The sequence below is a fragment of the Theobroma umbraticum genome, unplaced genomic scaffold (genome assembly GCF_002168275.2).
Source record: "Theobroma umbraticum cultivar Fairchild unplaced genomic scaffold, ASM216827v3 scaffold_239.1, whole genome shotgun sequence".
NCBI lineage: Eukaryota > Viridiplantae > Streptophyta > Magnoliopsida > Malvales > Malvaceae > Theobroma > Theobroma umbraticum.
In genome coordinates, this window is record NW_018397273.1 from 3,071,081 (window position 1) to 3,086,263 (window position 15,183).

Here is a 15,183-nt window from a genome sequence, read left to right on the forward strand (position 1 = left end):
AAAACCATTGTTAAAGGTTGTGGTAAGCCTATGAAAAGCCATTGTACAAGCTTGGTGAAAACTTAGAAATTCCAGTGATAATAGTAATTTGGTTTGAAAATCCTTGATTGAAAGATCAAGGTAGTGGATGTAGATCAAAGAGACTGAATCACTATAAATCTTTGTGCATTGTTTACCATATTTTATTTTTCATTTTATTCTTTTTTAAATCATTCATTTCATGACAGTATTTAACTTCTCATCATTGACCTTTAACTAACCCCAATTAGAATTCAAGGTTAGTACCATTCAAAAAGTACTGTTCACCCTCCCCCCCCCCCCCCTAGCACACATCTTTGGAACCAACACATATCAAACTATGTACTGGAAAATGTTGGAGATTTTGAGGATTGAAGGGGGGAATCTTACCTTATTTGATTCATAGTTTTGATCAACTTAAATGGATTTGAGTTATGTGTTGACACGTTTCTTTGGGTAGTGCATATGATTAATGATTGAATTATAACAAGTACGAAATTAGGTATTGCATATTATTTATTGTGAACGATGAAATTATTTGTGACAAATATAATTTATTGTGATAGATTATTCTATGAATGACAAAATATATTAAATTAGAGATAGATTTTTTTAATTAGTGATAGAAATCTTTAAAAATCAATAACAAAGTTTCTTATTAGTGACGGAATCAAGTAATTCAGAAAAATAAGTTGTAATAGATTTATAGACAATAATATCTCAAAAATGACACAAATTTATAATAGAATCAATCGTAATTGTCTTGTGTGATAGAAAACAGTGACAATATTCTCACATTGTGACAAATACTAGTGACAAAACTAGTGGCAACATTATCACATTGTGACAAACACTAGTGACAGATTTAGTGACAAAATAGATTTCGCAACATAATGTTGTGACAAAATGAGTTACAATATTTTATAACCGTGACAGAATATTGTAACGAATTTAGTGTTCATTTTTTTAAATCTATGATAGAATTAAAAATGAGAAGCTGCTCGGATTGACAAACAATTAAAATAGAAATTACACTAATTTTTAACAGTATATTTGTCACTAAATAGTGATGAATTTGAAAAAATTTGTGACAAAAGTATCAATGATGTGACTAAAATATGGAAAAATATCCATCATAACTTTCGCCAGTAATTTCTATTTGTGATGAAATTTGGACTTTCTGTGACAGAAAAAATTGTCATAGAAACCAATTTGCTGGTAGAGAAGGTTCAGGTACACTATTAAATAATAGGATTCGGGTTAGGGTACTTAAAAAATACTAAGAACTTACCCATTGACATACTTTGTTTAGAGGATTATAATTACCATTGTTTTAGTTTATAAGTTTTTAAAAGATTAATTATAGATTTTAATCTCTCTAACATGACTTCCATACGTAGGATGAATAAATGAGGTATTATTTGGTGGAAAACTCAACCAATTAATTAATCTCTGATAACTAACAACTCCATACTTATATGAAACTATGTACAATATGCCCCATACTCTTTCCTTTAATTAATCCTTAAACATATATTATTGAATGAATCCTATCTTAATTAATCCTCTTTTATGCTCAAACTTTCTAACAACGGCATTATTTTTTTTTTTTGTTTTTTTTTTTTTTTAACTTGCACGTGAGCTAACAAGTAAATATTCATGCATAATATATGATATATTATTATATATATATATATATAATATTTGTTGACTAGAAAATGACCCCCAAGTCAACCTTATTGCATTATATATCCATGCTTTAATATTCTTTGTAAAGCAGTATTATTTGACTGTCAATCTTAGAATTATGTAAAGATGGTAGAAGGTTCAGGATTCCAATTATGTAAAGATAAAACAAGGTGTTGTCCATGATAAAATTCAATTATGTCCAAGATTATGAATAGAAGGAAATATCATAAAGACAAGAAAACCCAATACTTATAACTACATGTTCGTACTTTTTCTAAGATGTTAATTGTTGACTAACCATATTGTCTTGGTGCCTGAGTTCTAAAATAGACTTTCCACAAATTGGAAGGATCATATACTCAGTTTACCTAATAAAAAAAGCGCTGATTAAATTGGTTATCTCCAAAACATAATCCTAATTAGGCCAACAGATTAGGCATTTCCATGGTCTTGTTGTCAATTTAAATGTCCTGTCAAGGAAAACAACAGGCTCATATCAATCCTTTTGTGAATTGGGTTTTCTTCAGCATGTCCAAATCTTTAGTTTAAAAAAGGAAAAAAGTAAAAAAAAAAAAAAAAAACCAAGAAAAGCATTGACTGCAAAAGGCTTGAAGCACAAGCGAAACAACAGTACAGTCGTTCTTGTACCACTTCAGATGGGACGGAGCCACGAAGGCATGGCAAATTTTCAAGTATGAACTCAGTTTGTACTTGGAGGGTTCCAACAGCGCTGTTAAAAGGGTGGTCTAGGCCCCTTTTGCTTGCCCAAAGTGGAACAAAGCTTTGCGAGTGCACTCACGCTAGGATTTGTTAACGTGCTTTGCACCTGAAATTTTTTTTTTGTTTTATTTATTTCAAATAATTATAATTATCATGTATATAAATGTTTTTAAAATATAAATAATTGGAAGTTATAATAGTAATCTATATATGGATTAGTATTGTTATAACTGAATCATTCTTTAAAAAAGTTCAATATAATTATAACTCTTTTACATCTAAATGATACATCTTATGACTAATTAATAAAATATAAATTATATTATTAATTAATCGATGCTTTTAATTAAAATTAATTAAAACGACATTTTATTGTAGATATCTCTATAGATTGTAGATATCTATTTTATCTATAATCTATATATGTATCTATGGTCTAAAATACATATAAAAGAATAGAAGTTAGTATGATTTTTTAAGATTAATATTAGATGTACTGATTATGTATAAGTGTATAATTTTTATACATGGTTAGTTCACCAAATACTACCATGAAATAAAATTAAAAGTCTTAGGGAATTAAACTTAAACACTAAAAAAAATTTAATAATTAGTTAAATATAAAACAAACTTTGATTGTTCTCCTGGTCTTTATCTCTTTCTAACTCCATTATCTTCTTTTCTCCTTCTTCTTCCATTAAAATTAAGTTTGATAAAATTATTCAACTTCAAGAGATTTCAAGATAATTTTTACTTGTTAACTTTAGTGATATATTTTTTAAGTGATTTTTATTATTGATTAAGGGTTGTAATGTGATAATCAATTGTTTATTTTTTCAAATAAATAAATTAGAGTTTTACTTTTAATTTGATTTAGGGTTATAACGGAATAACCATTAAAGGTAAACAAAAAAAAAATGGGAAAAGTAATTAGCTACTATTAACATAATATCAAATTAAAATTCGAATGAAAGCTAATGATAAAATTTTCAAAAAATTCTTCCAACACTAACACTATCCCATAATCACAACTTAAGGAAGGATTCTTTATCACAATTGATGGTCAAATGCCAACACCATTTGGTTCTAATGCTAACCAACAAAAGAATTACTTTCTTGTTGAGCTACAAGGTGTTTTCATTTAGTTTGGATGTCCATTGAAGAACAAGAAAAGAATGTGAAAGAGGCTTTGGGGAAAAGTGAAATATTTTAATTTTTAATTTTAATGGAAGAAAAAGAATGGAGTTAGAGAGAGATTAAAAAAAGAAAAACAAAAAAAGAAAAAAACCTTGTGAGAGAGTTGGAGAGAGCAAAAAAAGATTTTTTTTTATTTCATTAATCATTAATAATTTTTTAATATTTAAATTTAAGTCTTTAGAAATTTTTAGTTTTACCTGATTAGTGAGGTGGTAACTTTTGATGAGCTAGCAATGTATAGAAGATATACACCATCGGTGCGGCAAATATAAATTGGATTTTTTATAAATAAAAATATTCACATTTGTTCATTATATATAATCATTTAAATATTTTTTATTATAAATATAGATAATATTTATCCAGTTTGTAAATAAAAAATCTAATTGAATTGAATAATATTCTAATATTTCAATTTTTATATTTTAATAACATTTCCATATAATTATTATTTAAAAATAAATAAAAACACACACCATTTTAAGCAGTCGATTTTTATTCTAATTTTCAATTACAATTAATGAGATTTATCTGTTGTGTAGATAAGAATTCTTTTTTTTTTTTTTGAAAGGAGTGTAGATAAGAATTCTAATTCTATCAAATCACTTTCATTTAAAAAAATTGTTTATGTGGATTAAAGTTGATAATGAGACATGTTTTGTTTAGGGGTATGGATGAAATTTCTTACAACTTTATATATATGTATCTTTTAAAAAACCCTAAAACTAAACATGGTTGAGTTTACGTGGAATAAAAAAATAATAGAATCACCTTTTTATACTATATAAATATAAATATATATATATATATATTAAAGTATAAACTCACAAATTAAGTTTTAAAAGCGAATAATATAAATATCTTGAGCAAATTTTCCTAACTAAATTAAATGTTTATTATACTATTGTTAAGTACTTATTTTTAACTTAATAGACTTAAACTACGTTAAACATTGGATTCTTTATCATCTATAATAAAATTATAAATAAATTTATTATTTTATTAGTAGTTCTTTTTGAAAAGTTAATTAGTGATTAAGGTAGAGATAAATTTTAATAAAAGTAATAAATCTCATAAAAATAAAAAACAAAACTAGGATCCTATTTTTGTGTAGATATCATACCGAAAAGGAATATAAGCTTATGAATGTCTTACTTTTGGATTTGACTTTTTTTTATTATTTTTCCCAATATCCTTTGTATCATGAAGGATCTAAAAGAAAAGCTTGATCCTTCATATATTGTAGGTTCCATGGAAATTGACAATTCAAGCATTATGTTTCTGTCATTTGATATGAATTGGGTTTGGGTAGCTATCACTAACTTATTGTGGAAATTAGCTTTGGAAAAGTCATAGTCTTGAAGAAATATTTTGGTTGAGATTATTCAAGAAGAACTTGTTAATAAAATTGTTTATAAAATCAACACATGAGAATCATAAAATTCATTAAAGCCAATTAAAATGTAATAATAATTTTATGGATAAATAGTAGATGCACTAACCGTAAATAACTTCTATACATTATCAGGTCACTAAATCGTGACACTTCATTAATGAAGTTTTTTATTTCTTTTAAAACAATAAAGTACTCTTGGCCTTTTATCCACCTTTTATCTCTTTCAAAATAATAAAACACTATAATCTAAAACCCTCATTAATAAAATATGACCATTTGATGACTTGATAATGTATGAATGCGTCAAATATTAATCCTAATCTTATATGACATTATCAAGTTTTGTTTTAAAATAAAGGGTCATAGTAAACTAGCAAAAGTGGCACATAAAGATAGTCAAAATTCCAATGGTTTTTGCTTGAAATTGCATCCAAACAAAACTTAAAACTCATGTAATACGCGATAAGCCAATATAATAGAATTACATAATTAAAACTCAAATATCATGTAAGCGGATTATATATAATCACAAAGATAAATGTGCTCAAATTTATCTAAAATATTAAAATTTTTTTGGTTTGTTCATGTTGATAATAAATTTTTTTATTTGTATAAAAAGGAGAAATAGAAGGTGAATTTTGGTACAGTAATAGTATAATAGTGTGAAAATGGAACCCTAACTCAAAGGTGTAAAAAGGCCGAAAGAAATTTGGTTGGGCTAGTCGTGATGGACCCAAAGGCCATGGTTGAAGGCTAGCTAGAAAAGAAGCCCACTAGTTCAACCTACAGAAGCAAAGAACAAAACTCGTAACTGTGTTTCCGAATTTAGAACAGAGTCTCTCAAAAGAACCCCAAACATAAGCAATTTCTCTCTCCTTCGCTTCACACCAGTTTTCGAAATACCTTTTTAATTTTTCTCATTCAGATTTTGACTCTCCCCCCCACGTACCAAGTTTCTCTCTTTGCCTCGTCTCCCTCTTTCCCTCTTTCTCTTATGTATTCTGCCCTCTCAATTCCTTCTCTCTAACTCAACCGAACCCAAAAAAAAGGAAAAAAAGAAACGAAAAAGCAATTCAAAACAGAGAAGATCGAAAAAAAGCCAAGTGGTTTGGTTTTTTTTCCCTTGTGTCTTCCCCTCCTGTAAGATCTGTTACAGAGGAAAGTGAGTTTCCTTAACCCATTTTCCTAAATGGGTTTCTTTTCGTTTCTTAGATGATTAATCCTGTTGTCAAAAAAATTCACTCCATATATATTTTTTTGTTTTTGTTTACAGGGATGAAGCGAATAAGGGATGATATATATTCCGGTTCTCAATTTAAACGTCCATTTGGTTCTTCAAGGGCTGAATCGTAAGTCGCTTTTTCCCTTTTATTGCTCTGTTTTTTACAATCCATGTAAGGTTTTTTCTTCGAGGGTTTGTATGGTTGTTTCTGTTTTTGTATGAAAGTTTGCTTTTTTTGGTAATCTGGGTTGTTTTTGTTTTGATTAATGGTTGGTTATTTTTGTGAGCTTTAAGGTTCGACAGGGAATTTCGTTGAATTGGCATGTGGGTTTGTTATATTTTCCACTTGAATTGAGTGATTTGTTAATGTTTTGACTTGACTTGTTTTGCTTGGATCATGTTGGTTTTTTTTATTGTGGGATCTTTACTCTAGGTCTCATTTACCTCTTGGTTTTGTGATATGTAGTAAATTTACTTCTAATAGATTGTAACCTTTAGGTCGTTTTTAAGAGTAATGATCTGTTGAAAGAAAATTCGGTTTAGGGAAAAATTTTGAAGTTTACTATTGGTGTTGGTCAAATGGTTATGGTTCTGAATTTTTTTTTTAATAATTTTCTACCTACGAAGCTATGGGCAAAACCAAATGCCAGGTGGAGGTGGAGGTGGAGGTGGAGGAGGAGGAGGTGGAGGCGGAGGTGGAGGTGGAGGCGGAGGTGGAGGCATTGGAGGGGTAGGTGTAGGAACTGGAAGTACGTCACAGAAACTGACTACAAATGATGCCTTAACGTATCTAAAGGAAGTGAAGGAGATGTTTCAGGATCAAAAGGAGAAGTATGACATGTTCCTCGAAGTCATGAAGGATTTCAAGGCTCAAAGGTATCCTCTTTTGAAATGCCACGTTTTTTGTTGCTTTAAATTACTAAATTTTCAATACATCTTTTGTCTTCTGCAGGACTGACACAGTTGGTGTCATTGCCCGGGTGAAGGAATTATTCAAAGGGCATAACAACTTGATTTATGGATTTAATACCTTCCTGCCAAAAGGATATGAAATAACCCTTGATGAGGATGAGGCTCCTCCAAAAAAGACTGTTGAATTTGAAGAAGCAATCAGTTTTGTAAACAAAATAAAGGTGATATAATTGGGCCATAATATTATGCCTTACCAATGTCCATGTTTATCCATTTTAATTTTATGCACTTTGCTATGCAGAAACGTTTCCAGAATGATGAGCATGTTTATAAATCATTCCTGGATATCTTGAATATGTACCGGAAGGAGCACAAGGACATAAATGAGGTCTACAGTGAGGTAATATGTCTTCTTTTGGTTGTTTCTTATGTTGTCTCTTTGGTACTTATCTTCTTTTGGTTGTTTCCTATATTTGTTGTCTCTTTGGTGCTTACTGCATTTTAATCTCTTGGAAAATTTATTTTCAGAAAACATTACTTGTTATTTGTTTCATTGCTTTCAGGTTGCTGCTCTCTTTGAGGACCATCCAGATCTGCTTGAGGAGTTCACAAGATTTTTACCAGATGCTTCAGCAGCGTCTTTTACACATCAAGTTCCATATGGTCGAAATTCAACTCAGCGTTATAATGAGCGAAGCTCTGCTACACCTACCTTGCGGCATATACAAATAGACAAGGTAACTCTTCTATTTTTTTCCTTTTACTATTTATGTTCTTTTCACTTGCTATTAATTTTGATGTGTTTGTGATATGAAATAATGATTATCTTTCTATCAGCAACGTCGGCGGGATAGGATTACTTCCCATGCTGATCGGGATCTCAGTGTTGATCGTCCTGAACTGGATGATGACAAAGCAATGATGAAAATGCAAAAGGAGCAGAGAAAGCGTGTGGACAAGGAAAATAGGGATCGGAGGACTCGTGATCAGGATGATCCTGAGAATGACAACAATAGGGATTTTAACTTGCATCGTTTTGCTGACAAAAAGAGATCTGGAAGGAAGGTTGAAGGATTTGCTTCTTACGATGACAGGGATACTTTAAAAAGTGAGTCCACCAACCTTTTTGACAGCATTTTGGACAGCTTTTAGTTGTTTATAATATGCAAGGTATAGCTTTGTTTTTGTTGAATATTTTGTTTGTTCTTTTGCTATATATGGCTAATAAAGTATTTTTAATATATTCTTCTGGATGCTTCTCTTCATCAATCATTAGTGTGATTTACTGGTGGGAATGAGCTTGTAGTTGTATTTGATGTAGATGTCAGATATGTTTATATCATGCTGGTTGCAATTTTTTTAATGATGGTTTTGACTGTAACGAAGCTGTATAGGCATCCAATATATGTTTCCTGTGATTTTGAAGCAATCTGCAGTTGGGAAAGCAATCATTGGTTTGCATATTGATGTTCCTAGCAAAATCAGCTCTTAATTGTATTTTATTTGCTCTGCTGGGGTGTTATTGAGGGAAATGCGTATATTTCTTAGCCTGAGTGAAAAACTTGTGCTAGTCCTTTGATTTTGTTTTCCGAAATGATTGTTACTGAGCCTTTTCAGCTAGTCTTTTCAAGTTCTCAAATATTTTGTCTTGCTTGTGTAATGAGGTTGAGATTTATGCACATTTTCTTCTCCTTCATATCCTTTTAACTTTAGGTTTTTCTATTCAAACTGCAGGCATGTGCAACCAAGGGTTTGTTTTCTGTGAGAAAGTTAAGGAGAGGCTATGCAGCTCAGATGACTACCAGGCATTCTTAAAGTGCCTTAATATTTATAGCAATGGAATAATCAGACAGAATGATTTGCAAAATTTGGTATGTTTTACATCATCTCTAGCTGGTTTATTTGACTTTTCAATTCTACAATTTACTTATCTTTGTAGAATTATCAAGGACATGCTCCACCTTCTACCTTTACTGTTAGTTTAATTACTTTGCTTTCTGCCTATGTCAGGTGACTGATTTACTTGGCAAGTATCCAGATCTTATGAATGAGTTCAATCAGTTCTTGGAGCGTTGTGAGAATACTGGTAACTGCTGAAGATGTATCAGTTTTGAGTTGATTTATTTTGTTTATTTACTTTTATGGCTGTTCCTAATCTAAATGTCTCCTGCAGATGGGCTCCTTGCTGGTGTTATTAGTAAAAGTATGTAACTGATAGCATCCTTTTCTTTTTCATTTTGTCATAGATTTTCATATTCTTTTTGGCTGTTTTCTCATTTATCGTATGCTTGTGTGTGGATAGTTTAGTCCTATAGGATGCAAATTTTTAATATATATATATATATATATCATATCTGTAAATTCCAATGAGGTTTGCCTGTCTATTGCAGAATCACTTAGTGGTGATGGACATGCATCCAGGCCATTGAAGTTAGAGGATAAAGATAGAGAGCAGAAACGTGAAATGGAGGGAGCTAAGGATAAGGAGAGATACAGGGAGAAGTATATGGCAAAATCCATACAGGAGCTTGACCTTTCTAACTGTGAACGCTGTACCCCAAGCTATCGGCTTCTGCCTGATGATGTATAAACTTTTTATTGTTTTTTATGCTTGCGAATTATGCAAGATTTTGTATTGACTTTGGTTTTCTTGGGTGCTCGTGTCTCTCAGTATCCAATATCTTCAGCAAGTCAGAGATCGGAGCTTGGTGCTCAAGTGCTGAATGACCATTGGGTTTCTGTGACTTCAGGAAGTGAGGATTATTCTTTTAAGCACATGCGCAGAAATCAGTATGAAGAAAGTTTGTTCAGATGCGAGGATGATAGGTATTCCTCTGGTGTGCCAGTACTACGCGTGCAATCAATATAGTGGTTACTCTTATCTGTATCTTCTTCAGTTTTGATTATTCTCCGATTACAATTTTATTGACTGCATGTGAATGCAGGTGAAAATGAGTTTCAGAAGAAAAATTAATGTGCTCTAATTGATTATTCTATTTCTTTATACCTGTGAAAATTCTAGATATTATCTCGTTTTAGCCATAACAGACTTCTTGGTTGATGTTAGATTTGAGCTGGATATGTTGTTAGAATCTGTGAGCTCAACTGCCAAGCGTGCTGAGGACTTGCTGAACAGCATTAATGAAAATAAGATCAATATGGATTCTTCAGTTCGTGTTGAAGACCACTTTACTGGTTTGTATACATTATTAGATCATCAAATCATATGCTACTCTCTGCTGTGTGAACATTATTCATCCTTTTAACTTTTGGCCTCTTCTGAATCACCTACTGCAGCTCTAAATTTAAGGTGCATTGAGCGTTTATATGGTGACCATGGACTTGATGTGATGGAAATATTACGTAAAAATCCTGCTCTTGCATTACCAGTCATTTTAACTCGCCTGAAACAGAAGCAAGAAGAGTGGACAAAGTGCCGTGCAGATTTTAACAAGGTTTGGGCTGAAATTTATGCGAAAAACCATTACAAATCACTTGATCACCGCAGCTTCTATTTCAAGCAACAGGATTCGAAGAACTTGAGTGCAAAATGTAAGTAGAATTTCCATATGCAAAATGCTGCATTTATCTATTTTGGAAAATCTGGTTGAACGATCGAGGGCTGATTTTAACACTTTGTTGTAATATTTTGTCTTTATAGTAGAATTAGAACCCATATGGTGAACCATTTAACTACATCTTAATACTGCTCTTTCCATTGTTGCAATATCCGGCTGAAGGATTGAGGAAATTTTTCCATTCGTACTGAGTCCAAAAGTTTGTTAAATTCCCAAAGTATGATTGCACACTATTCTGTGGCTATTGAGGATAGAATGTACATTTCTATGTTCTTCTATATTCTTATATTTTGCGTTGTCTAGTCTCATGGATTTATATTTCTAATTGCAGCTTTAGTGGCTGAAATCAAGGAGTTGAAAGAGAAGAACCAGAAAGAGGATGATGTTCTTGTGGCTAGTGTTGCTGGTCACAGACAACCCCTAGCTCCACACCTTGAATATGAATATTTGGATGTTGACATTCATGAAGACCTGTATAAACTTATAGAATATTCATGTGAAGAGATGTGCTCAACCAAAGAACAGTTAAATAAAGTTATGAGGCTCTGGACCACTTTCTTGGAGCCCATTTTGGGTATTCCTCTTCGATCTAATGGCAGAGAGGGTACTGATGATGCTGGTAAAGTACAGAATCCTGCTGTAAACTGTACTGGATCAAGCATTGCTGAAAGTGATGGAAGCCCTGGAGCTGATGCTACTATTAATTCTGGGCAACAAAAAGCTCCTAGTGATGGAGATGAGAATAGTTCACCAGAACTAACTAATTCTTGTAGAAATAGTTTGACAAATGGTGAAACTTTAGCCAAAGAAGAACGCTCAGGTCGTGTCTCTAGGGATGATTCAAAGGTAGAGAAAGAGATCAAATTTGTAGGTGATAAAAGGCCTGGAATTAACATGCTTACCTCCATCGAAAAAGTAGGCAATTCCATAGCAGCCCTTGCAATTGGAGCAGAAAATAATCACAGCAGAAACAATGTTGAAGGGGCATCAGGTTTGTATATCAGAAACAGCTACATGACAATAATTTCCATGATTTTGCAGTTCATTAACCTAGTTCTTTGTGTTATTACTTTCATTTTTATTATCCAGTCCTTTCCAAATTCATTTTGCAATATTGAGATTATTTTGCATTTCAAGGGTGTGGTGCAGCAGCATCTAGACCTAGTGTTGCCCCTGGTGAGGATCAGGAAGCTGAAGCTAATGCTGATCTCGTACATTCATCAGAGGTATGCGTATTAACTACTGTATTCTACGTAGCATGGCTGAATTTGATATCACTAATTGGTTTTAGTGAAATGTAACAATATTTGGCTTCTTTGTCCTTGCTTTCCTTGTTTATTCAGCTCACCTCCTTCTTGCTAAGGTGGAAAAGCAAGGAGGTTATCTGTCTGATTTTTAGTTGTAATATGCTTATGTGAATTTGCTTGGTACTTTAGGGTGGTGATGCAGCAAAACTTGCTTTATTAGTAAATGGAGTACCTACAGATGGCTCTAATGCTAGTAGATATCATGAAGAATCTGCTGGGCCCTCCAAAATTGAAAAAGAAGAAGGTGAATTATCACCTAATGCTGATTTTGAGGAGGATAATTTTGTTGCCTATGGTGATACTGGTCTAAAGGCTGTGCCAAAGGCAAAGCATGGTGTTGAAAACAGACAGTATCGGTCTGGAAATGGGAAAGAGTTGCATTGTGAGGATGCTAGAGGAGAAAATGATGCAGATGCTGATGATGAGGATAGTGAAAATGCCTCAGAGGCTGGTGATGATGCATCGGGCAGTGAGTCTGCAGGTGATGAATGCTCCCGTGAAGAGCATGAAGAGGAAGAGGTCGAACGTGATGAAGTTGATGGTAAGGCTGAAAGTGAAGGTGAAGCTGAAGGGATGACTGATATACATTTTGTGGGAGATGGCATGTCCTTGTCACTTTCAGAACGTTTTCTTTTTACGGTGAAGCCTCTTGCAAAGCATGTATCTGCAGTTTTACCTGATGAAGACAGACAAAGTTCTTGGGTTTTTTATGCAAATGATGATTTCTATGTTCTTTTCCGACTTCATCAAGTATGTAGGGTTTCTAAAACATTTGAGTTATTTCTTTTTCTTTTTACAATTTAATAAATATTCTTCAATCTTTGGATTTTCCTTTAGATCCTATATGAAAGAATACTGTCAGCAAAAACAAATTCGACAGGTGGTGAAATAAAGTGGAAACATTCAAAAGATGCTAGTTCCTCAGATTTATATGCCAGGTGATTTACATTTTAATTTACTGTCAATTGTTGTGCTGCACAATATGAAGTGTCTGATACATTCTAATTTGGAAAATTTCATATGTTTGCAACTCAGATTTGTGAGTGCACTCTACAGTCTGCTTGATGGATCTGCTGATAATGCGAAGTTTGAGGATGAATGTCGGGCTATAATAGGAAACCAGTCTTATGTGCTATTCACATTGGACAAGTTAATATATAAATTGGTTAAGCAGGTTTGCTTTCTTTGATGGTCTTCCCTAATATCTTCCTCCTTTTTCCTGCAACTGCTCTGAATTATAGTTTTTAATGCAGCTTCAAGCTGTTGCAACAGATGAGATGGATAATAAGCTTCTTCAATTGTTTGAGTATGAAAAATCCCGGAAACATGGGAAAACAATGGATTCAGTGTATTATGAGAATGCACGTGTCCTTCTTCATGAGGAGAATATATATCGATTGAAATGTGTAAGTTTGCATGTCCCTTTACTATGACCTCTTTTCAAAAAAAAAAAAAAAAGAAAAGAAAAGAAAAAGGGAACAGATTAAGGCAACTCTTTCTCTCTCTATATGTTTATTTAAAACAATTCTTGATTGTTGGACCTCTGTATAATTTTTTATTTTGCATCCTTTTTTGCAGTCGTCTTCCCCATCTCGTTTGTCTATTCAGTTGATGGACAATGTCATTGAAAAGCCAGAGGCATTTGCTGTTTCCATGGAACCTAATTTTTCAGCTTTTCTGCACAATGATTTTCTTTCAGTCTTTCCTGGCAAAAAGGAGCCACATGGCATTACACTAAAGAGGTATTAGCTGATAACATTAGGAAACAGGTTTCCTAGGTTTGCAATTAATTATGATCTGGAGTTAAAGCTAAATGTAGCAGGTGATGCTTGGTTCTTTCAGCCTCACATGTTATTATAGATGATTGTCGGAAAGGAAAGATTTGGAATATGCCATTAAATACATAGTGCTCAATCTGCTTTTCTTTATTGATATTTGCAGAAACAAGAGCAAATATGCAGGTCTAGATGAATTTGCTGCTACTTGCTTGGCCATGGAAGGTGTTGAAGTGGTTAATGGTTTAGAGAACAAGATAGCTTGCAACTCATACAAGGTATCTTGCTGTTATTAATATCTGGTTTAATCTTTAGTTTTCTTTTGTTCATGGCCGTTAAGGACTGTAGATGCACAGCATATTCATATCACTAAGAAATCACTCATGCACGTGATGTTGACCTTGGGTCTTTTTTCACTTATGATATTCTGTATTATGTTGGCAGATTTCTTATGTGTTGGACACAGAAGATTACTTCTTTCGTAAGAGGAGAAGTACATCACAACGCAGATCTTCATGCAATAATCAGGCAAGAGTACAACGGTTCCATAGATTTTTATCCGCTTCGCAATAATTTAGCATTCTTTCTCTCAGACAGGCAGAAAAGGTAAATACAACGTTCACAACTTGTTTGAATTTCATTTTTCTTTGAAAATTTTCAGAGATAGCTGAACGCTGATACTTTTTGTAATGCATGTAGAAGCCCATGGTGCAACCAGACCTTGAAAGGCTTTCGAAAAGAGGCACATTTCTTGTATGTTCATAGTTGATGTTAGTTGGCCATACTAGTACTGAAGAAGTGGAATGGTTAGGAAATGGTAGCACATTACAAGATCAGATGAGCCATTATTGTGTAAATAGGGGTTGCATGATATTTTGTAAAGGAACAAGGAAAAAGGTTTTATTTATTTTTTTTCCTGTTTAATATAAGTTTTGTTATTGACAGGTGACATGCTACACCTTCACTTGAAATAGGATTGAAGTAACTGAAAAGTTCCCTCAATTATTAATCAATCATTTGACAAAATAAATAAGGAGAATTGCTTAAATTGGACAAGTGTGTAAAAATTATTCGGACATTAAAAATTTTGGAAAACTATATGTAGCAGGTCCCAAAAGATGAACCCTGCTCAAATGAGACTTAATTAATGGTAGATGGTTTGAGGAATTTGGTTTTCTTTTGGAAATTGTATACTTCGTAATGTCTAATACGGTTTAAAGAAAAAGTAAAAATGACTTGAAGTATAAGCAAATGAAATCAGTAATTAAAACAATTTCAAGTATAATTATCAACATCGTATAATATGAATGTTATTAGGTGATATGTATTGATAGATGTATTGTATTCGATTTAAGTATTGAAAGTATAT

The 15,183-nt window shown here is 32.4% G+C and overlaps 1 protein-coding gene across 1 annotated transcript; it reads left to right on the forward strand.

Annotated features, from left to right (window-relative positions):
- Positions 1-5,842: 5,842 nt before the first annotated feature.
- Positions 5,843-14,823, forward strand: LOC110426858 (paired amphipathic helix protein Sin3-like 2). Its single transcript, XM_021442171.2, has 24 exons — positions 5,843-6,182; positions 6,294-6,369; positions 6,870-7,118; positions 7,195-7,375; positions 7,456-7,554; positions 7,718-7,891; positions 7,992-8,262; positions 8,889-9,025; positions 9,165-9,240; positions 9,328-9,357; positions 9,545-9,738; positions 9,826-9,980; positions 10,222-10,349; positions 10,452-10,706; positions 11,064-11,723; positions 11,870-11,958; positions 12,169-12,789; positions 12,877-12,977; positions 13,075-13,213; positions 13,293-13,445; positions 13,618-13,781; positions 13,981-14,092; positions 14,259-14,420; positions 14,514-14,823. The coding sequence occupies exons 2-23, from the start codon at positions 6,296-6,298 to the stop codon at positions 14,385-14,387; spliced, it is 4,191 nt and encodes a 1,396-aa protein (XP_021297846.1). The 5' UTR covers positions 5,843-6,182; positions 6,294-6,295; the 3' UTR covers positions 14,388-14,420; positions 14,514-14,823.
- The last annotated feature ends 360 nt before the right edge of the window (positions 14,824-15,183 follow it).

Bases quoted from the DNA above. Each gene is read 5' to 3' on its own strand.
- LOC110426858 (XM_021442171.2), top strand. From the start codon at position 6,296: ATGAAGCGAATAAGGGATGATATATATTCCGGTTCTCAATTTAAACGT. The intron at 9,358-9,544 runs GTATGTAACTGA...TGTCTATTGCAG, and splicing joins TGCTGGTGTTATTAGTAAAA to AATCACTTAGTGGTGATGGA. The intron at 14,093-14,258 runs GTATCTTGCTGT...TTATGTTGGCAG, and splicing joins TAGCTTGCAACTCATACAAG to ATTTCTTATGTGTTGGACAC.